The sequence below is a fragment of the Equus caballus genome, chromosome 20 (genome assembly GCF_041296265.1).
Source record: "Equus caballus isolate H_3958 breed thoroughbred chromosome 20, TB-T2T, whole genome shotgun sequence".
NCBI lineage: Eukaryota > Metazoa > Chordata > Mammalia > Perissodactyla > Equidae > Equus > Equus caballus.
Window position 1 is genome coordinate 15,050,905 of NC_091703.1, and position 23,457 is coordinate 15,074,361.

The 23,457-nt window shown below is 38.8% G+C and overlaps 1 protein-coding gene across 9 annotated transcripts in view; it reads left to right on the forward strand.

Annotated features, from left to right (window-relative positions):
• RNF182 (ring finger protein 182) overlaps positions 1-23,457 on the forward strand; it is a 113,691-nt gene that overhangs the window by 54,967 nt on the left and 35,267 nt on the right. For 6 of the 9 annotated variants that reach the window (XM_023624475.2, XM_070244115.1, XM_070244116.1 and 3 more), the window contains one exon: positions 5,942-9,126. The exons of 2 other annotated variants lie outside the window; for them this stretch is intronic. In XM_023624475.2, coding sequence (XP_023480243.1) covers positions 6,152-6,895 — 744 coding nt within the window. In that variant the 5' untranslated portion in view covers positions 5,942-6,151 and the 3' untranslated portion in view covers positions 6,896-9,126. Of the gene's footprint in view, positions 1-5,941; positions 9,127-21,964; positions 22,079-23,457 lie in introns of those variants that run through there. One more of the 9 variants, XR_011429514.1, reaches the window with a different exon arrangement.

Below are 23,457 nucleotides of genomic sequence, written 5' to 3' on the forward strand. Positions count from 1 at the left end.
TGGGGAAACTATTTAAAAAGTTCACCTAAAAAATCCTTATCCTATGTACATCTATTCAATTTACTTATTCCTAGCAACTGTGTTTAGACTACCCACAAAAACCTCATGAGGCACTAGACAAAGTCAACCATTATCTCAAGCTTTTTTTTTTGCTGACAAATTTTGTAAGAGATAACATGAACTCGTTTACCTTTAGTAAACCTAGGTAGAGTAAAAGTATTGTATTTAATGCTGATAACTCTAAAGACATAGTTGTATTAATTAAACCAACAAACTTAAACTAGTTTTAATACAGGGTATTTTCCCAGATTACTTGAACCTGCAGTTCATTTGGGTTAGTTTCTGTCTTTCTGAGAATTTAGTTTATATGAGCACTTAATTTTCTTTAAGCCAATTAAATAGAGCTCTTTTACAAATTAATTATGGCAACAACATCTGGAAGTAGAAAGATGCCATACATCTACAATACGTGTGTAGACACACATAAACATACAGACAGACACAAACAGAGACCTTATGGCTTTTGTTTTTAAAATTACTGCCGTGAATCAGGTACAATAATACAAAACTCACTAGTTATGAAAGAAGTTGGATCTAAGTTGTTTTTCTGATCTTAGTTTCAAATGACCTTTTCCCTGTTTGTTTTTCTTCTAATAAGAATTACCTCCCTGAAGTTTATACCTTGACATTTACATCTCAGGGGCACAGGGAAGGAATACAGGTTACAAACTTCTTAAGATAAATAGGGGACGTTTTGGTAATAATAAAAAAGGGTTAGGTGAACTTTGAACTGACCCTAGAGCTGCATTTCTAGTTTTGCAGAGATTTGTAAGGTAAGGACAGTTGCTCTCATTTCCTCAAAGAAGTGGATTGCAGCCTAAATGATGTCATAGTTGATCCACCCGTCCAACTGCAATATCCTTAATTTGCTGCTGCTGCTTTATTTTTTTCTATCAGGGAGAAGATTTCTAACGAAGATGGAAATCAAAAGATTTCTATGTTCTGGATTTAGAGCTCTTTGCCTTTGGAATGTTTTAGTAAACCGTTTCACAAAGGCTTCAGAAGGCTTTTCTTTCCCTCTGGGTACATAGTTTTATTTTAGCTTAGGGGAGAAGACCTAAAAAAAATTTGTATTAGGCTCTAAATATCAGCTGTGGTCACAAGTTCAGTCAGACCAGTGACCTCCCATCTTGTTTTCTGCCTTTTTATCTATCCACTAATCTCAGGAGGTAATCCCTTTACAGAAAAACTTTTGAGAATCCTCCCTGGGTTTAAGAAATTCTTTAAGTATGCCCGTTAGTTTGTCCTTTGCCTAAGGAGTGAAAGATATTTGAAGAGGATCGCATGAAGCCTCAGATGGTCTTATTTTAAAGGTAACTGTTTAATAGTCTCTTCAGAATGGAAAGGCTATTTGGATAAAAGGATTACAAGAATGAGTGCTCAAATAAAGGAGGATAGAGGGAGGCAGTAGGAATTACATCAGTCTTATCTTTTGTTTTAGGTACCTCTTGTGTCTTTAATTTTTTAAATTAGCCTTTTGCAACAAATCTTTCAATAAAGCTATTTTGGAATTTTCAAGCCTTTGGAAGCTTCTGAGTACCAATTAAAAGAGGTGTCTCATTCTGTTTGTTTAATTTGGGAGCCCTTGCTTTTAAATGCGCTTCTGAAGTGATCCTACCTAATTGGAACGTTCCTCATAGTGGCTATTGCAATTCTAGGTTGTAATTATCCTGAGGACTGGCTGTGGTTTGATAGGGCCCCGGCTGCAAAATGGAGTGTAACCCACATTTTCTGTCTAACCATCTCTAGCTGCAGATAGGGGTGGAACCCACATTTCTGTCCAGCCATAGGACAGTTACCAAGCAAGACTCTCAGGACACAGTCAGATTTTGCTGTTTTTGTAGATATTTAGAGCTTCTGGGACCATAGTTCTTAGACATAAAATGAGCAAGTGTCCCAAAAGGTGGTGTGCTCAACTCTTTGTAATTTAAGAATTACATTTTTTAAATTATTTATTTATTTAGCTAAACCTTTGGGTCCCTCAGGACCAGACTAATACCTAAAAGGGACATGTCACTGGATCTTTTACAGTGTACCTCATTGCACAGAAATTTCTTTAGGTTAGCAGGTGGCCTAATGTCAATCTAATCCATTCTGTGACCAACTCACGCTAACACGGGAGTCTTTGGGTTGGGTGGTGAGTGCTATAACAGCTTTGAAATGCGTGACTTGTGCCTACCAATTTTTGTGGCTGTTTGGCTTCTGAGATCCCCAATACGTTTATCTACACATACGTTGTTTATCTACACAAGACAAGCCAAACAAACATGTGTGCCTTAACATACCAGTAGTAACCAAGGGATGTTACTATGGACTGGCCAAGAGAAGGCCTTGTGTGCACCAGCACCAATTCCCATGATGGAAGCTTAGGCTTAGGAAAGGATTGACTCAGCACATCTCAACAAATGGGGTTGCAGACTGGGGTCTCCACATAAATGGGGAACTGTGACCTGCCACCGACAGTTCCCACATGGACCTAGGGACAGAATCAAAGCTGAGGGTATTGGGATATTGGGAACTGAACCGAGGGCTAGGGACTCAGGTTCTGGATAGAACCATCCGCCTGCTCAAGCTGACTTGGTAAGCCCTGCGCTGGAAGGCCAATTAGATCAGGAGCTTGATGCAAAGAGAGTGGTGTTCAGAACCAAGAGGAACTTACTCACCGCCTCTGGAAATGACAAGAAAGACAGTGAACCCAAAGGGCTTGTGGAGTACCATGCCCGTGTTTCTTATTGTCTCTGAAGCCGTCAGAAGTCTCCTTAGGTGCCACCAAATCTATTAAAAAACAAAATTCAACTGAGTAAATTTAAAGATCAAATTGGCCTTTATTCAACGATTCATTAATCAGGGAGCATCCTATTTAACAAATAGAAAGGAGCTCCAAAGAGCTGCATAGAATGAAAGGCTGTTATAGACAGAAGGAGGCAGGGACTGGCATAAAGTAGATTATCTTATCTTTCTTTGGGGGATGGAAGGGTTCTATAAGGTGGATTATCTCACTACTGCTGACCAGGAAATTCCAGATGGACTGGTTAAGATTACATTCCTGGGGGGGGTTGAAGCTGCAGTTGGGTTAGAGTATTAGGTTTCAGTTGGGTGAAATGCACTTAGCACATGTGACTCCATTTTGGACCGTTGTCTCTTTTCTAACAAGCACAATGACCTGACTTACAGATATTGTGAAATGATTGCCATAAGTTTAGTTAACATCCATCATTCTCATGTAGATATAAAAAAAAAAGAAGAAAAAGAAAAAATATATTCTTTTCCTTGTGATGAAAACTCAGGATTTGCTCTCTTAACAACTTCCAAATATAATAGACAGTAAAGTTAACTACAGTCATCATGTTGTACATTACATCCCTAGTACTTATTTATCTTATAACTGAAAGTTTGCACCTTTTTTTTTTTTGCTATTGAGTTATTGAGTTCTTTATATATTTTGGATGTTAACCCTTTATCAGATATATGGTTTGCAAATACTTTTTTCCCACCTCATAGGTTCCCTTTTTGTTTGGCTGATCATTTCTTTTGCTGTGCAGCTTTTTAGTTTGATATAGTCCCACTTGTTTATTTTTTATTTCGTTGCTTGTGCTTTAGATATCATATCCACAAAGTCATTGCCGAGATCCAGGTCAAGGAGCTTTTTTCTGTTTTCTTCTAGGAGTATTTTGGTTTCCAGTCTTACATTTAAGTGTTTAATCTATTTGAGGTTAATCTTTGTGAGTGGTGTAAGGTAGGGTCTAGTTTCATTACACATAAGCCTTTTGTTGGCGTTTCTGTATGTATACTCTGGCATTCTGTGTCTTTAGATGTAATTTTACTTATTTATCCTCACTGAATATTTTACTCTGTCTTTTCCCAATGTCTTTGTATGTATGTTTACATACTTTCTTTTCCTTTTTCACACAACTTCACATACATCAGGTGTTTTGACGGCAATGGAGGCAATCACTGCTGCGGATTCTATCATGACTATCAGCTTCAGTATGCCTGGAATGTTGAGAGTATTATGGCTGAGTAAGAAGGTGGCTGCAAAGAGAATATAACATGTTCAGTTTGGTTGGGCCTTTGGTCTGTGTTTGCTACTAGGAGGGCTGAATGAATGGGAGCTGTCCAGTAAGCAGATCACCAATGACCTGCCCAGGGCTCGGGACCATTCTGTGAAGCTAGCTAGGACTGGGAGTGGTGACAGGGAGAGAACACTTTCTTATTCTTTGACGATCATCCTGGAGGTGTTCATCCCACAGGAGAAGAAAAAGCCAGCCTTGTAGAATTGTGGGCAAGGTAAAGTCATGTTTTGCAATGACTTGGGCACCTGTAACCTGATCAGGATCAGGAATGAAGAAAATATTTAGGGCACATGGAAGGAAAGGGATGGAAGAGTTGATATTTGTGTCTGTATATCCTTTTTTGTGTGTAAGAGTGGATACGTAGAAATTGGTGTATGGTAGCAATTTTGAAATACATGCATGCATATACAGTAAACTCTATTTTTTTGAATTGTGCCTACGTTTTTTGGCTGACACCAGAGATTCTATTTATTGATTGATTTCCTTTTCCCACCAAGAGTATCTTGCCACTGGTATCCATTATAATTCTTACAATATATGAAGTCAACTTAAAAATTAGCTATGTCATAAATAAAAAGGAAAATAATAGGCTTTCACTAACCAATAATTCATGATTTCTCAAATTATCCGAGTTTAGCTACCCACTGCCTCTTCTCTGTTAGGGCAATATGGTCCATAGCAAATTTTAAATGCCAGCGTAGTTTCACTCTACTTGTCAGAACTGTTATGGCAGCCTTCTGCTGTTATTGCTTGGGGGTATGCTCAGAAATTTAAGTACATTGTGGTATTTTTCCAAGCAAAACATAATTTAAGACAAATCTACTACCAAAAAATCACATATATTAGAGCAAAATAAAAATTATTTGGAGATTTCCCATATTGTTGCTCCCCTCTGTTGGTGTTAATAGTTGAGAAATGACTGTGCCCTTGAAATCAACCTTCAGCCATTAGACCAAAGCCGGTAATAGCAACTAAGGCCCAATGTTAAGAACTGCTGATTATATGACGCTTTGTGTTCCCTGTAGAGTTCACATGAAATAAAGTAGGCAAGCAGGTGCACTTTGAGTACTTCTCCATGGCCTTGCAGGAGCAGTTCTTTGTGTTTCGAGATATGACTGTGCATGTGTTATCGTGTTTACTTCTCTTTCTTGGGAATTAGACTTGACTTGTTTATCATGCTATATCAGCTGTCATATGCTTCATTCTTCCTTGAGTGAATTTATGTATACAACTACAGTTTTTAAGACTAGCATCGAAACAAAAAGTTTGAATGGTCAAATATTGAAGGCACATGTAACAGGTTTCTTTACACTAGAAGGTGGGCATAGTCTGCTGTATTTAAATATGCTCTCATCTCTATCAAAGTACTTTCTGAAAACACGTTTTGCACATTTAACCGTAAGGTTTCCCTTCTTTTGTGTGTTCCTAAGGACTACTGAGGGTATTTAGACAACTGGTTGGAAATGTATCTATTCTGGTATGTGTCCCATTCTATTTTCAAAGAAACCAGAATTTGTTACAAGTTTCAGAGAGAAAATCTCTATATGTAGCCACACTCTCAGTGCCCTGGAGTGTATTTACACCATTAGGAGTCTTAATTCCTTCTTTACTATCCTGTTTGTGGACTGAAAAAGCTAAGTAAGCATGGAGATAACACTTTCCTGTCCTGGGGGCAGAAATGTGTGAAAAGATGAAGGGTATTTAACCTCTTAGGTCTACTGCTTCTGATTGTTGAGGCTGAGAAAATTCCGTAAAGCACTTTTCAGTAGAACTGTTCACCATATTAGAATCTCTCTTTTCCTTTGCAGACCCTTCATGTGGCCTTTTTTAATATGCGTTTGAAACAGAGAGTTATGTGTAGAAGTTGAAAATGCCTGGAAGATTTCTGGTCTCTGTCACTCCTTTTCCTGCCTTTTTGCACCTCTGCCTGATTTGGATGATGTGACATTCAGCGGGACACCTTAACCGAAGTCGTTCTTCAACGAGACATCTGGCCAAAGATTGTGTAGTAATTCAAGATGGCGAGTCAACCGCCAGAAGATGCCGCAGAGTCTCAGGGGTCTGACGAGCTCGAGTGTAAGATCTGTTATAATCGATACAATCTGAAGCAGAGGAAACCCAAAGTGCTGGAGTGTTGTCACAGGGTGTGTGCCAAATGCCTCTACAAGATCATAGACTTTGGGGATTCCCCCCAAGGCGTCATCGTCTGTCCTTTCTGCAGGTTCGAGACGTGCCTGCCTGATGACGAAGTTAGTAGCCTGCCCGATGACAACAACATCCTTGTAAACTTGACTTGTGGAGGCAAAGGCAAGAAGTGCCTGCCAGAGAACCCCACCGAGCTGCTGCTGACCCCCAAGAGGCTGGCCTCTCTCGTCAGCCCTTCTCACACTTCCTCCAACTGCCTGGTTATCACCATCATGGAGGTGCAGAGAGAGAGCTCCCCGTCTCTGAGCTCCACTCCCGTGGTAGAATTTTACAGGCCTGCAAGTTTCGACTCTGTTACCACTGTGTCCCACAATTGGACTGTGTGGAACTGTACCTCCCTGCTGTTTCAGACATCCGTCCGGGTGTTAGTTTGGTTGCTAGGTTTGCTGTACTTCAGTTCCTTACCCTTGGGGATCTACTTACTGGTATCTAAGAAAGTCACCCTTGGGGTCGTCTTTGTCAGCCTCGTCCCTTCGAGCCTTGTTATTCTGATGGTGTATGGTTTTTGCCAGTGTGTTTGTCATGAATTTCTAGACTGTATGACACCTTCTTCTTAATCGATATGCAAACTAAGAATTTGACATACATTTGCCATGTTTGAAGTTAGGTAATTGATCATTTATTTTCTTTTGTATTCTCTACGATTAGCGTCCATGACATTCGCAAAGCCATTGGCCATACGTTTGTAGTCTGTTTTCCATCAAAATGTTGACTCAGTTGGTTTTCCTGTATGCTGGAAGTAATAATGTTCATTTCTGCTTAGGTGTTAGCAAAGAAGAGGCAAAAATGTATGAGCTGGGCCCGCATGGAGCTCTTCTTGTGAGGCTTCCCAGAGAAAGAGCAGGATTTCACTCAGCTCTGCTGGACAGACTCCGGGGGCGAGGCGTGTTAGCCTACAGGAGAGGTCTTTGTGGAAGGTTAGGAAGGAACTGATTCCTCTTCTCATAATCATTGATAGTCTAGGATGGAGGGTGGACACAAGAGGAGAATATTCCAAGACACGTCTGTTTGAAAGGGGTGCACCCCCCTCATTGTTGGAGCACCCCTGAGTCCTCTTCACGTGTTCTGTCTCTTAAGTTAACGTTGCTCTCTGTGGTCTGCTATCTGCTACTCCAGTTGAGGTGCTGGTTCCCTTTGCCCATGCTCCCTTGCCAGGAGGAAACTCGTCCTCATGCCCTTGTGTGGTTTCAGTTGAATACCTGTTTTGCCACACTACTAAAGAGAATTAAAAACACTGAGGAATTTGCATCACAGTAAACTCCATGACAGAATATGGCCACTTGTCTTTGGGACACACCCTTTCCTCCAGATTTATTTTCCTGTCTCCTCAGTCTTCTCCGAAATTCCCACAGAGCAGTTATTGTTCATGGAAATCTTCGTTTAAGTCTTTCCTTAAAACAGGTTAGTTTAGTTTTTTTTTTTTAGCTGCGTTGTTCAACCAGCCCCACTCCTTATCCTCAATGAGGTTCCGTTTAAATTAGTTCTATAAGTTTATGAGGGTTTTATTTTTTCCTGTTGTGTTTTAAATTCTATTATGGACTTATTTAACTTAATCCTAACAATTTTGGGTAAACTGTGGCAGTGGAAACCCAGAAACAATTATTGAGATGTCCTAGCTCACAGTTTGAAGGGCTGAGAACCTCAGTATTTTGCTGTACTGTACTGAGTTGTCCCAAAACGTAATGGTTTAGGTTTATGTGCAAAACTGTGTCGCAGTAGGCCAGGCCAAAAGGTGGGCAAGAAACACACAAAGCTGACGCCCAGCTCGGAAAGACCCTTCAAGGAAGTAAAATGAAGGTGGCAGAGTGCAGCTTAACGTGTTGCAATCCCTGTTGTTTTTAAGACCGTTTTAAAATGGATTCAAGTTCTTACATGGTTTATTTCGGATAAAAGCATAAGCTTTGTGACTTGAGGTGGTGAACTTCTTTTCATGATGTAGGAGAAGCTGAATGTATATATTTATGAGAGAAATTGTTTAGCAGATTTTAGGTTTGAGGGAATAGAATATCCACAGAAACTAGGCCAAAAAAAAAAAGCTTTTTAGTCTCTAAAACCCATTACTGATGATTAACATTAAAATACTTATAACTCTTAGAAAGGGGCATTTCTATGACTATTTAACTTGTTTGTGATGAGACATTTATTTGTGATATAGTTACAGGGGACCCAGTTCCAATCTCCTTGTTCAGGAAAAATTAATACATTTCTAGAATAGTGGTTTGATTTTAATTGTATAACTAGTAACTTTGGGAATATGTACACCCAAGGTGAGTATGACGGGAATGTATATGTGGGATGTGGCCCAATGAGTTTAAGCCCCAAGATACAGCTAAATACATTTATGATTTCATAAAATCTAGTTTAGATAGTATTGTGAATGCAATTTCCAAAAATCCATTTGTACTTAGAGTAAATATAATATTTAGGAGATGTTTTGTGGTTTGGATTTATATATTTATAAGGTTTTTAGAAATGTTCATTTTGTCTGAAATGTAGCATCAGATAAACTGGTGACTTATCCTATGATGAGATTTCTAGAAAGCTCTGGACATGGGTACTATGTATTTTGCTTATTTGTAAAATGTCTGCAGTGCTAAATTTGTGTCTCTCTGTTTATTGTGATAGTCTTTTTAACAGTTGCCAGTTAAGTTAATTTGGTTTTAAAGAGTTTTAAATGTATGACAACAAAAAACTCTTCATGCTGTTGAATGAAGAAAGGACCGTGCTTCAATGTCTTATTCACTGTGATAATGTTTTGTTTGTCCATTAAATTGTTATTATTTCTAAACCAGAAGTTGTATTTCTCTCGTGGTTGAGATTTAGTTATTACTTTGGACCTCTATTAACGTTAGGTAACTGCAAGCGAGAGCTTTCAGAAACGTTGATTATGCTAATGCCTTGATCACATGCAGATCACACGACAAAGCTGATCGAACTTATCCCACTCCTGAAGGACCTCCATACTTTTTTTAAAAAAAGCAGGGGATAAAAATTATGGAAGCTTAAACGAAAACGTTTTTAATCTTTATAAATAAATATTTTGGTTTTAATGTGACTGTTTTGGAGTTTGCCTAGCTGCTCAGCCAAATAGAATCCATTTCAGTTGGGGAATCACTAACCTTGTGTGATCTGGGCAAATTTTAAAAATTACCTGATATTTAAGTATGACCGTTGTTAGGCAAAGTAGAAGTAGTTTGGGATATGTAGCAGTTTATATCTTATGATACTTAGTGAATTGTCACCCTGTGTTAATCAGGGTAATGCTTTCATTCACTTGTGAAACCTACATAAACGAGGAAGGAATTGGGTGAAGAAAAACAGTTACTTGTGCTGGTCATAGCTTAGAGTGTGAACATACCCTCAGGTGATGAAAATTTGCCCGGTTTTAAATAGATACTAGGCTTCTAGGACACCTCAAGTTTGAGGAAATTTCCTGATATGTCAACCAGGTAGACGTGGAAGCCAAAGGAATCCTGTATTGATAGGCAGACTGATCCTGCAGTTGTAAATGTGAGCCCTGTGCGTGTGGGGGACAGAGGAGGCTGGACCGCGTGAACTGGAGAGTGTAGTGGAGGCAAGCTACAATTCTGCATTTATCCGCATTTTTCTGAGACTTTCTTTTTTCAATCTCCTTGGTAAAATACTTGCCTTCATTCTTCTGAAACACTACATATTAGAGCTTTCCTCAAAACTAATGAGTTTCGGGTAAAGGTAAGCTCTCTCAAAGTGTTTAACCGTTTGCTCTTGAACTTGAGTCTTGTGTGTTTTCCACATCTCTGCCCCTATGTTAGCTATTTATTTCTCTGCCTCAAACCCTTTATGAATTCTTACTCCTCTATGAGAAACTAGTGCCTTAGCGTTGGGTCTTCCCTCACAGATTTACTTTTGTATAAAAGAGATTAAAAAAGAAGAAGAAGAAGAATGAGGATAACAAAATGTTGAAATTTGAGTAAATTCCAAGTGAGTGCTGGAGGCAGTACAGATTCAGCTCATTGTATCATTTAAATCTGTGGTTTAACCCAAATCTAAGTATACTCATTGTACAGCTATTTATGGCTTTGACATGAAAGTGCTTTAAATTTAAGAATAAAAAAATCTAAAATTTAATTAGGTCCTAAATATTGTGTATGCTAAGTAGGGATACCTGCCATTGTATTTTTAAAAGCGGTTGAACCTTGATTTAATTGAAACGTGCAATTACCTGGGACAGTTACTCTACAAGCATGTTAATTAATCAGGAGTTTATTAGATTTGCAACATACTAACGTTTTCCCTTTAAACTGAGATGGGTGGAATTTCGTGAGAGAGAAGAACGTGCCGTCGCTTAGTAGGTGTTTTAGATCTTGGTTTTCCCCTGAAGTGCAAGGCTTTAGCAAGAAGGGTTCTTTCTGTGTTCAGATCCATTTACTTCAGACACTTCAGGTTTGGGAGTCATTGAAATGCTATTGGCATAATAGCAACTGAAGCTAAGGGAGTGGAGAAATGCAGAGCGGGAGAGAGCGAGGGCCAAGGCTGAGCTCTCTGAGCCTGTAACTTTGATCAGTCGAGAAGCTGGCAAAGGGACCACGTTGGGGCAGCCAGAGCCGAAGGCCCAGAAACTGGACAAGTGTGGTCACAGGAGCCAAGAGAAGGGAGGTGGAATTAGGATGATCGGGTGAGCACAGACAGAAGCAGATTTCAGATTAGATTATTGAAAAAAAATACCAAAAAACTGTTTTCCAAGCTTTTCTCATGAAGATTTTCAAATATACAGAAAAGTTGAGAGAATTATATAATTATCACTTACTTACCACTTAGACTCAGCAGTTAACATTTTGCTGTATTTGTTTTTTCTCTTTTTCCCCCCTAAGACTAAAAGACTTCCTCAGATTTTACTAAAATATCGTTAGTTCATCAACGACAATGCAGAATACTTTTCTGATATCATTTAATATGCAGTCTACACAAATTTTTCTATTTGTTCTCAAAATATCTTTTTTAGTTTAAAGCACAAAACACAAGGATCTAGTCAAGCTTCACACATTGCATTTGGTTGTGTGTATTTTATTCTGCAACTGTCACCCCACCTTGTTTTCTCCCTGATTGACTTTTTGAAGCAAGCCGGCCACGTATCTTGTACAATGTCCCACATTCTGGATTTGTCTGGCTGTGTCCTGGTGGTGTTTAACTTCTATCACTTGCATTTCCTGTGAACTGAAAGTTAAGTGTAGAAGTGTGGTTGGATTCAGATTTGGGGCAAGAAGTTTTCTTAGGTGATGCTGTATACTTGGTATTGCACCACGTCCGGAGACGTGAATGAATGGTGGTCCTCCCATTCAAAATGCTGATCGCTCAGTGAAGGGGGCGACCTCCAGGTCTCCCCGTTTCCCCGGTGCAATTAGCAAGTCATCTGTGGGGTGACCCTTTGGCACCTTGAAAGTATCATCTTCCCTAACAGGTTTTACCTGATGGTCTTAGCATCCAGTGATGATGCTTGCCTGAATCGATTATTTCATTTTTCCAAAGATTTGGAGTGCATTATTCTGTGAGAACGTAATTCCCCCTCACTGGAGGTTTCCAAGAGAGGGTGGTCCTATTTCATCTCAGCAGATATATGGTGGAAGAGAGAGAATCATAGGCGCCTACACTTGTCTAAAGTTCCCGTAAATCTTAAGGTTGGAATGTGTCATTACAGTCATCCAGTTATTGAAGGAATAAACTGAAATAGATAACAGTCTTTTATCTCCTGAAGTACTTTCTATAATCTCAGAGAAGAAGGAAACCCAAATCTTTTTGTGAAATGACATTTTTTTAAACCTGTAAATTATGCACTTGATTCTAGCCTCAAACTTTCAAAATACCTGTTGGGTTTCTTAAACACCCGTCTGAAACACGTTATTCCTCTCTTTCTTAAGTTGCTTAACCAGCCCTCTGTTTATCTTCCAAATCATGTTGGACTACCTGTCCTTTCCTTTGAGACTGCATACTCCTTAGCCTCAATCTTGGTCAGATCTTCTTGAACTCTTAACTTCAGACGCCTCTATTTTCTTATTCTAGTAATTAGTTCACTCTTTAGTTTATTTTCAGAGTGATCTTGTTTGGTCAGAATAACCTTTTGTTTATTGTCTGACCATTCCCTCCCTTCTTAAAATCTCTTCCAGGGAGTGGGTTCTTCCAGAAAGTTCACTGTATGTTCCCAGTCTTGGTAATATTCTGGAGGTTTCTCCACGTGCACTCCCGTTTTTAGATTTTTCAGTCCTTTGAGTGGCAGATGGAATGTCTACAGAGCTTCTGTCAGCTCACATAATAAATTCTGTAGTCTTTGGATAATATTTAAAAAATTTTAATAAGCATTGTTCTTAGGTAAAATGTATGCTGTATAATTCTAAACTTAACATCTTCCCTAATTCTTGCCAAGGGAGTTCCAATTTGGTTGAGCCAACTAATAAATGTATACTGGACTAGGGTCAGATAATTCTGAGAGCTCATAATGTCTCAAATTCCTTCTCAATAGTTGAAAATAAATTAAGCTTTTAATTGTTTCATATCTATAGATAAGAAAGCTTGTCTTCTAACATGGAATTTTAAATGAATTAAAATAACACGTTTACAGTGAAGTGTGATTTTTAATGCTAAATAACATCATTAGTCAATAAATGAACACCTGTTTTTGTCATGTGCTGAGACAGAAACTCGTGCACTCTTCCTTTCTTCCCATTTTCTCTGATTTCTTTATTGCCATTTATGGCAAAGGGGGAATGGAACAGGCTGCCAGTAGTGGGGACAGTAAAATGTTGATAATTTCTCGTTTCCAAATTTAACAATTTACATTCTTGTCAAAGTTTCATGGAAGGACACATTCCAACTTTGCCTGTGGCCCCTGCCTCATTATCAGTCTTCACGTTACACACAGGAAAATATCTAAATATATGCAGAAGGAGGTCCCAAGCAGAATAATTAACTACTGATTATTTATTGTGCCTTTGAAACTTTCACCGTTAATTCTCAAAGAATGGAACCCAATCTTCCAAATTTTGAAAAACATGAACCAAATTTAAGCTTTTGATCTTTGAATGTTAGGGCAGGAAAGATTTGGAGGTCACAGTCCAATGGCCGTATTTTACAGACAGGAAAACCGACGCTCCAAGGTAGCATCAGAGTCACGTGACAAGTGCTACACCCAAGTTCTACGGAAGGTCTTTGAAGTCCAAGTCTGCTTTTCACCCTTCACTTCCCTGCCACTCAGTCAATATCAGTCAAGTTATGTTTTCTACATGGATTATCAAATTGTAGACAACAAAATATGCAGCTGGACAGGGAGTATTTTATTCCAAGAAGTTCTGTTTAGCTACAAAAATATGTAATGAAGACTTGAAATTATCATCGGAATTATTCAAGATCCTTCTTTGTTCTTGAGAAGTAAGATCAAAGCATTTGAGACTGCAAACTTATCCATAAAACAAACACTAGGAGCTTTATCAAACACGAGCAGACAGCTGTTGTCGTTGGGAAAAGGAAGAGGGTGTTGAGATGAGAGGTGAGCACGTGTGTGACAAATTTTCAGGACTTTGAGACTCTAACATCTCTCTTTTCTTCCATATTGTTGAAGAAAAAATATTCTTCTAACTATTAAGGAAAAAGTTATTCAATGACTCTTGTTAATAGATGACAAAGCAGACTTTATTCAAGGGGCAGCCATCGAGATGGTGTAAGGACCACTGCCATGGGGTCTTGCCGTAGGGAAGAGAGACTGGACTCGGCTCTGACTCCAACAAGGATAAGTGGGGATTTATATCCAAGGAGCAGGGGGGAGTCAGTGGATAGAAAATTACTAAGAGGAAATATCACTGGTAAAGGGGATTATTGCTTGACCGACTCAACAGAATTCTTGCTGAAGGCAGGCCAGAGTGATAAGATAGCAAGGGTGGTCAGATGCCAAGGGTAGGGGATTTTTGCTAAACTAACTTAGCAGAATTCTTGCTCGAAAGGGATTCTACAAGGACAGAGAGGAAAACTCAAGTTTGGGTCTAGTTGAGCAGAGGACTCAGAGGAACCTGATTAAAGTTAGGCCATTGAGAGAATCTTTGTCAATATGCGCCACCCTCATTTAGAGCTTTACTTGGATATTTGCAGTAGTCTTTGAGGCAATTCTCCTGCATCCTGTATAGGGATACCCTATGCCGTCATCACATCTAGGAAGATGCTCCTCTAACACACTGGTCCCTCAGTGCCTGGACCTCAACTCCAGAGATTGGTCCTCCTTCCCTCCCCGACATTCTTACCGCCATTCATACCCTTGAATCACTCGCATTTGGCTTTTACTATTACAACTGGAATGAAACTACTTTCTCAAAGGGTTTGATTACTTTTTTAAAAGTAACTCCTGTTTTTATCAAAGTCACACATGTTCGTGGTGTCAAAAGCTGAATAGTATAAGGGCATTTAATGGAAAACAGGTGCCCCTGGCCCATCCCTCCTGGTCTCTAAGGGCAACCACTTTGTATTCTAAAATCTTTTCTTTCCCCCTCTTTACTTCCATATTTCTGAAAACTGTAGTTATGTGAAAATTCCCTTGTTTTTTTTCAATTTTAGTCATTATCTATTTTCTGTTGTGGAAGATGAGGTTTTCGTTTTCTTACTACCTGCCCTCCAGCACATACACACACACTTCCACTCTTAACATCTTCCCAATATAGTCATCACAGTTTTGGGTAAAATCAGTATTCAGTGCTTAGATTGTTAATGACTATGCAATATTGTTTATAGCTGAGGTTATAATATGAATATTTTTTTCTAAAAACAGCTTTATTGAGGTATAACTGATACACAAAAAAAACTAGACATACTTAATGTATATAATTTGATGAGTTTGGGGATATGTAAACACCCGTGAAGCCATCACCACACTCAAGATAATAAACATGTCCATCACCTCCAAAAGTTGCCTCCTGTCTTCCCTCCTTTTTCTGTGGTGAACACTTAACATGAGATCTACCCTCTTAACAAATTATTGTGTACAATACTGTGTTAACTCCGGGCACTGTGTTGTACAGCAGATCTGCAGAACTTACTCATCTTGTATAACCGACACATTTTGCCCATTGAACAACAACTCCCTGTTTCCCCCACCCCAGCCACTGTAACTACCACTGTTTTCTTTCTCATGTAGTTTTTAATTTCCCCTAGAATTAATTGCGTCATTTTAAAATGTACTTCGATTTCTCTGTACTTGTACCTGAATCATCCCCAGAGTCTCTTTCCTTCCTGTCCAACCTGAAGGTAACCTGCCACTTTTCCCACCTGGAGCCCTTCATTGTCTCCATGCCATCCAGATTAGTTGCTTTCTGCACTAGCTGTCATCTAGGGACTTCTTCCATCCTGAGAATTCTCTAGTCTTGAATCGCATGCCATCTTTTTCTTGGTTTATTCATTTTTTGATGAAGCACGTTCTCTAGCAGCTTACAGGGAAAAAAAAAATAGAGACGTAGAGGTAAAAATTTTCAGACCTTTCTGTCTGAAAATATCTTTATTCTAGCTTTATGGTTGATTGACGATTTGATTAGGCATCATTCTCCTTAATTGTTCCTTCTCTTGCAACCCCCAGCTTGCCGTGGAGAAGTTCTATCACATTCTAATCTCTGATCTTTTGTCTGTGATTTCCTTTTTTTTCCATTTTAGAAACTGTTTTGTCCATGTTGTTCTGAAATCTCATGGTGAAAAACTTATATGGCCTTTTTCCATTTATTGCTATAGGTGTTCACAAAAGTAGGCCCTTTCCATATGGAAATTCATTCCCTCGGTTCTAGAAATGCTCTTGTATTATTTTTTACAAAATATTTTCCCCTCCATTTTTTCTCTTCTAGTTTCTGGAACTCCTGCTGCTCAGCTTTTGAACCTTCTTGATTGATCTTCTGATTTTCTTGTCCTTTCTCTCTTATTTCTCATCTCTTTCATTTTTGATCTAATTCTGAGAATTTTCCTCAATTTTATCTACAACCCTTCTCTTTAATTTTATAATATTGGCCATCATTTTTAATTTCTTTTAGATTGCTTTCTTGTTCTCTGTTTCTTTTTTAAAAGTGAAATCCTTGTCTCATTTCATGAACATAGTATCTTCTCTTGCCTTAGTGAGCATATTAAGTTTAGAGTTTTTACGCGTTCTTTTGCTTCCTGTATTGTCTGTCTCCTCCAAGTTAATTTTGTCAGTTGATTTTGGTCTCCATCTTTCATGGAGCATCATCCCTCAACTATCTGATCTGTAGCTGTCTTTTCAGTTTAGTGAGGAGCTAAACAAGCCATTTGGAAACTGTATGCATGGCTGGGGCTTGTCAGCTGATGGGCCTCTGGGGGAGGCGCTCCTGTTTTCTTGGCGGATGGTCAATTCTCACTCTATCTAGGTCTTTCCTTTAAGTTGATGAGTTTCTCCACAGAGGAAATCCTGGCTGCCAGGAAGCTGAGCAAGGGGAGGAGGATGTCAGACTCCCTTTTCAATATATAGCTTGTCATTCAAACCCATAGCCAACATCATACTCAATGGGCAAAAACTGAACCCCATCCCCCTGAAAACAGGAATGAGACAAGGATGCCCTCTATCACCACTCTTATTTAACATAGTACTGGAGGTCCTGGCCAGAGCAATCAGGCAAGAAAAAGGAATAAAAGGAATCCAAATAGGGAGGGAAGAAGTGAAACTCTCGCTGTTTGCAGACGACATGATCTTATATATAGAAAACCCCAAAGAATCCATTGGAAAACTGTTAGAAGTAATCAACAACTACAGCAAAGTTGCAGGGTATAAAATCAATTTGCATAAATCAGTAGCATTTCTATACTCCAGTAATGAACCAACAGAAAAAGAACTCAAGAACACAATACCATTCACAATCACAACAAAAAGAATAAAATACCTTGGGGTAAATTTAACTAAGGAAGTGAAGGACCTATATTATGAAAATTACAAGGCCTTTCTGAGAGAATTGGATGACGACATAAGGAGATGGAAAGACATTCCATGTACATGGATTGGAAGAATAAACATAGTTAAAATATCCGTTCTACCTAAAGCAATCTACAGATTCAACGCCATGCCAATCAGAATCCCAATGACATTCTTTACAGAATTAGGACAAAGAATCCTAAAATTCATATGGGGCAACAAAAAACCCCAAATTTCTAAAGCAATCCTGAGAAAAAAGAACAAAACGGGAGGCATCACAATCCCTGACTTCAAAACATACTACAAAGCTACAGTAATCAAAACAGCATGGTACTGGTACAAAAACAGGTGCACAGATCAATGGAACAGAATTGAAAGCCCAGAAATAAAACCACACATCTATGGACAGCTTATCTTTGACAAAGGAGCTGAGGGCATACAATGGAGAGAAGAAAGTCTTTTCAACAAATGGTGCTGGGAAAACTGGAAAGCCACATGTAAAAGAATGAAAATTGACCATTCTCTTTCACCATTCACCAAAATAAACTCAAAATGGATTAAAGACCTAAAGGTGAGACCTGAAACCATAAGGCTTCTGGAAGAAAACGTAGGCAGTACACTCTTTGACATCAGTATTAAAAGGATCTTTTCGGACACCATGCCTTCTCAGAGAAGGGAAACAATAGAAAGAATAAACAAATGGGACTTCATCAGATTAAAGAGCTTCTTCAAGGCAAATGAAAACAGGATTGAAACAAAAAAACAACCCACTAACTGGGAAAAAATATTTGCAAGTCATATGTCTGACAAAGGCTTAATATCCATAATATATAAAGAACTCTCGCAACTCAACAACAAAACATCAAATAACCCAATCAAAAAATGGGCTGGAGACATGAACAGACATTTCTCCAAAGAAGATATACTGATGGCCAATAGGCACATGAAAAGATGCTCATCATCACTGATCATCAGGGAAATGCAAATCAAAACTACACTAAGATATCACCTTACACCCGTTAGAATGACAAAAATATCTAAAACTAATAGCAACAAATGTTGGAGAGGTTGCGGAGAAAAAGGAACGCTCATACACTGCTGGTGGGAATGCAAACTGGTGCAGCCACTATGGAAAACAGTATGGAGATTCCTCAAAAAATTAAAAATAGAACTACCATACGATCCAGCCATCCCACCACTGGGTATTTATCCAAAGAGCTTGAAGTCAGCAATCCCAAAAGTCCTATGCACCCCAATGTTTAGTGCAGCACTGTTTACAATAGCCAAGACGTGGAAGCAACCTGAGTGTCCAGCAACAGACGAATGGATAAAGAAGATGTGGTACATATATACAATGGAATACTACTCAGCTGCAAAACAGAACAAAATCATTCCATTTGCAATAACATGGATGGACCTTGAGAGAATTATGTTAAGTGAAATAAGCCAGCGAGAGAAAGATAATCTGTGTATGACTCCACTCATATGAGGAATTTAAAATTATGGACTAAGAACAGTTTAGTGGATACCAGGGGAAAGGTGGGGTGGGGGGTGGGCACAAAGGGTGAAGTGGTGCACCTACAACATGACTGACAAACATTAATATACACTTGAAATTTCACAAGATTGTAACCTATCAATAACTCAATAAAAAAATAAAAATAAAAAAATAAAAAGACCAACACCCAATAGAAAAAGAAATAAAGATGGTTAAAATATATGAGAATATATTGCAATAAAATGTGCAAATTAAATAATGTGCAAAAAAAAAATATAGCTTGTCATTTAATACCTCTGTTTTCAGTAGGACTCTTCACCTCCCCCCTCAGGTGCTCCTGGTGTCTCTGGGGACAGTCCTTCTCTGATGCAACCCTTCTAGAAGGAAAGCCTCGGTCTTCCAGGGGACGAGGGAGGAGAGAGGATCAGGGAGGCTATGTCCTCTGTGCCGACTCTCATCCACTCTGTACCCCATCTTCAGAGGCCTCTGGTGCCTCTAATTCTTGAGCTTCTCCAAGGTTCTGCTGCGTGAATTAACTTGCTTCTTTTTGCCATCCCTTCTTCTTGCTGCCTCTGCTTTTGCTCGTACTGCAGGCTTATGGGCAGCTTTTGGTAAACTGTATGCTGACTATATTTATTAGGCGTGGTGATTCCAAAGGACCTCCCATGGGTTCCAGAAATTTTAGAACTTTTTCTCATAGTGTGGTTGAAGTATATACACAACACAATGAAGCTTAAAAAAATTCAAGAAGCATGTGCAGTGCCATGTGCTAATCCACCTGAAGCATGGATGGGTCACTTGGAGTTCAGAATTGCGGGAGAGACACCCATCTGAGTAGCAATCTCACCAAAGAGAAAGATTCTCTATCAATGGGTGTTGCTATTATCCCACTACATTAGGGTGTGAAAAATGTGCAGGGCAGCCTGCTGGATTTTTTGAAAGCCTACTCTTTCCTGTATTTAATGCAGAGATGGAAAAATGGTTACTGCTTTAGAAATTATTTTTAATAGAATTTGAATAGCCACGAGCAGAAATCATTTTCTTTTTTAACTTAAGTCTAATAAACATGCTTTGGCCCTAGGGGTATGAAATAACTCGCTAGCAGAAACAAGACATATACTTGCAATGATTAATGACCTCATAATCTGAAAATCTCAGATCATCAAAGCCAGTATTTTTCTTTTAAAAGGTTTGCCGTGGCCAAGTTATTCATCAAAATCTATTTTGCAAGATGCTGACATTGTTCTAATGTGAAATTCAGAAATAATTAAGCATTTGTAAGGCATCATTTGTTTTTAATTATGCAGGTAAATGTGAGACTGGAGTCTGTTGTCTGGAAAAGTATCTGACTTTGGTACATCAGCCAATTACTCGTTAACATTGGGCTGCAAAATTATAACATGCTATACGTTAAGCAGTACTAAAACTGAGGGGATGTACTCTGTTGAGCCATATAGTCGTTTCCTGCACTTTTTAAGTTATATTGTGCTTATGAAATAGAGCCCTAAGGAATCTGAGGCCCTGTTCCCTCTTGCTGTGGCATACAGTTGTGGAAGCCCAGCAGCGACACTCCTGTCTAGGATTTCCTGAGTGCTTACCGTGTGCCACACTCTGGGCGAATTGCCTTAAGGGCCTTATCTCAGTCAAATTCAGGATGCTACCAGGTGAAAAATAAAAGTTTTCTTTTCCCAAACCCAGCTCTACTCCCTACAAGTGTTTTTTTTTAACTATTTAAAAAAAATTGTTTTAAGTGTAGCTACTTTATATAGTGCTTCTCGATTCCCGTCTCGAAGAGGAGAAGTATTTAACCCACGTTACCGCCCACTGGCTCTTCTCTCCAGTTTTGTTAGTTATGCTGTTTGTAATTTTTCTGTTGATTGTGCTTGTAATTTAAATAACGCTTCAACCTCCAGCCTTATTTTTCCACGACTGGCTGTGTCTCTGAGCTCCCTAAACTCTGGTTCTTAGATGTCACCTTTTGTGTTGCTTTGGGATAGAGGCTCTGAGAGAGGCCTAAGGCCATGCTTCCGAGCAGCATGAAGTAAACATGTCTCAAGTCAACTTTTTATTTTAGAAAACTTTAGATTTACAGAAAAATTTAGATGATAGTAGGGAGAGTATCCAAATATTCCACCTCCAGTTTCCCCTCTTATTAATATCTAATGTTAATATGGTGCACTGGTTATAATTAATGAACCAGTATTGATAGATTATTATTAACTAAAGTCTCTATTTTATTTGGACTTCCTTAGTTTTGCCCTCCTGTCCTTTTTCTGCTCCAGGACTCCCTCCATCCAGGATACCCCGTTATGTTTAGTCGCCATATCTCCATCGGTGCCTGTTGGCTCTGGCAGTTTCTCAGACTGTCCTTGTTTTCGATGACCTTGACAGTCTTACGAGTTTTAGGTATTTTGTACAATGTCCCTCATCTGGGATTTGTGTGATGTTTTTCTCATCATTAGACTGGGTTATTGATTTTGGGGAGGAAGCCCACGGAGGTAAAGTGCCATTTCATCACTTCATATCATGGTACCTTCTGTCAACATGACTTAGCATGGTTGATATTAATAGAATTTGAATAGCCACGAGCAGAAATCATTTTCTTTTTTAACTTAAGTCTAATAAACATGCGCTGGCCCTAGGGGTATGAAATAACTCTCTAGGAGAAACAAGACATACACTTGCAATGATTAATGATCACCTGGGTAAGGCAGTGTTTGTCAGATTCCTCTGCTGTCAAATTACTCTCCCCACCACCACCCCTCCTCCGCCCCTTCCATATTGTTCTCTTTGGAAGGAAGCTGTTATGGGCAGCCCACACTTAAGGAGCGGAGAATTTTGCTCTATCTTCTTCAGGGTGGACTATCTACGTCAATTATTTGGAATTTTTCTCTCTGGGAAATTTCTCTTCTCTCTCCTTTATTTATTTATTCAATAATTTATTTCAGTATGGACTCATAGACATGTATTTTATACTTTGGATTATAATCCAATGCTACTTCATTTATTTTGTTGCTCAAATTGCTCCATCTTTGGCCATTGGGGATTCTCTCAGTTGGCCCCTATTTCCCTTTGATATACATTGTGGAGTTTTGTTTTGTTTTGGTTTTTGAGCACTTCCTTGCCTTCTGGCGCTACAAGATGTTCCAGGCTTATCTTGTGTATTTCCTGCCCCAGTCCTAAAATCAGCCATTCTCCAGACAGCCCTGCTTTCTTTTATTGGAGACTGGTATTAGAATCCAAGCTTCAGGCACTAAGTATGCTGTTGCACCTCGAGTGTTGTTGCTTCTGTTGTCGTCTCTCAGCTGACACAGCGAGGAAATATATGTAGGTATACTAACCTTTGTGTGTACACAAATCTATAAATATTTCTATATGTAACAATCTGTATATTAAATTAAACCTGAGTTCATACTGTTGTCTCCAACTCTAATCCATTACCACATGGATCATTCTAGCCCCCTCCCTTTGCTTTTCTGTAAAATCCTTCTCTAACAGTGAGAAATTGGCTGATATCATCCACCATCCATTTATTTAATTGTTCATTTCCTGTGTATATGTTTAACAGCATCAGAATTGTTAACCCATATCCCCATGGGATACAACTTTATCAACTAGAGTACAGGGCTTTTGTACAGTTCCTTTTGCCTTTGTTCTTACAGATTCCATTAATTTCCTAAGTTATTTATGTCAACACCTTTCCCCCCTGCCTTTTTGAGTGAGGTTGTATCAGACATTTATAATACAATTATGTTATTTAGTCACATTCTGAATTCCATTCTGGGATCCCACAATGCCCTAAATGATTTTTTAATTTGTATACGTAAGGTTCACTCTTTGTGCTGTAAAGTTGTATGAATTTTGACAAATACATAATGTCGTGTACCCACCATTATGGTATCGCACAAAATAGTTTTGCCACCCTAAAATGTCCCCATGGCTTCACCTATTCAACTCTTCCCCTCCCCTCCAGAGTCCTGGCAACCACTGATCTTTTTACCATCTCTATAATTTTGCCTTTTCCAGATTGTAATATAATTAGAATCATATAGTATGTACTCTTTTCAGACTGGCTTTTTTCACTCAGCAATATGCGTTTAAGATTCATCTGTGTCTTGAAAGCTCATTTCCTTTTCTTGCTGAATAACATACCATTGCATGAATACATCACATTTTGTTTATCCATTCACCTATTGAGGGACATCTTGGTTGCTTCCAGTTGTTGGTGATTATGAATAAAGGTGCCATGAAGAGTCACATGGAGGTTTTTGTGTGGACATAAGTTTTCAAATCAGTTGGGTAAATGTCTAGGAATATGATTGCCAGATCGTATAGTAAGACTACGTTTGGCATTGTAAAAAACTGTCAAACTGTCTTCCAAAGTGGCTGTACCATTTTGCATTCCCACCTGCAATGAACGAGAGTTCCTGTTTCTCTGCATCCTCACTATCAATTGGTATTATCAGTGTTTTGGATTTGGGCCATTCTAATAGGTGTGTAGTGGTATCTTGTTGTTTTACTTTGTAATTCCCTAATGATAAATAATGTTGAACATTTTTTCATATACTTATTACCATTTATATATTTCCTTTGGTGAGGTATCTGTTCCTATATTTTGCCTATTTTAAAGTTAGGTAGTTTTCTTATTGTTGAGGTTTAATTCTTTGTATATTTTTGATACATGCCCTTTATCAGATATGTATTTT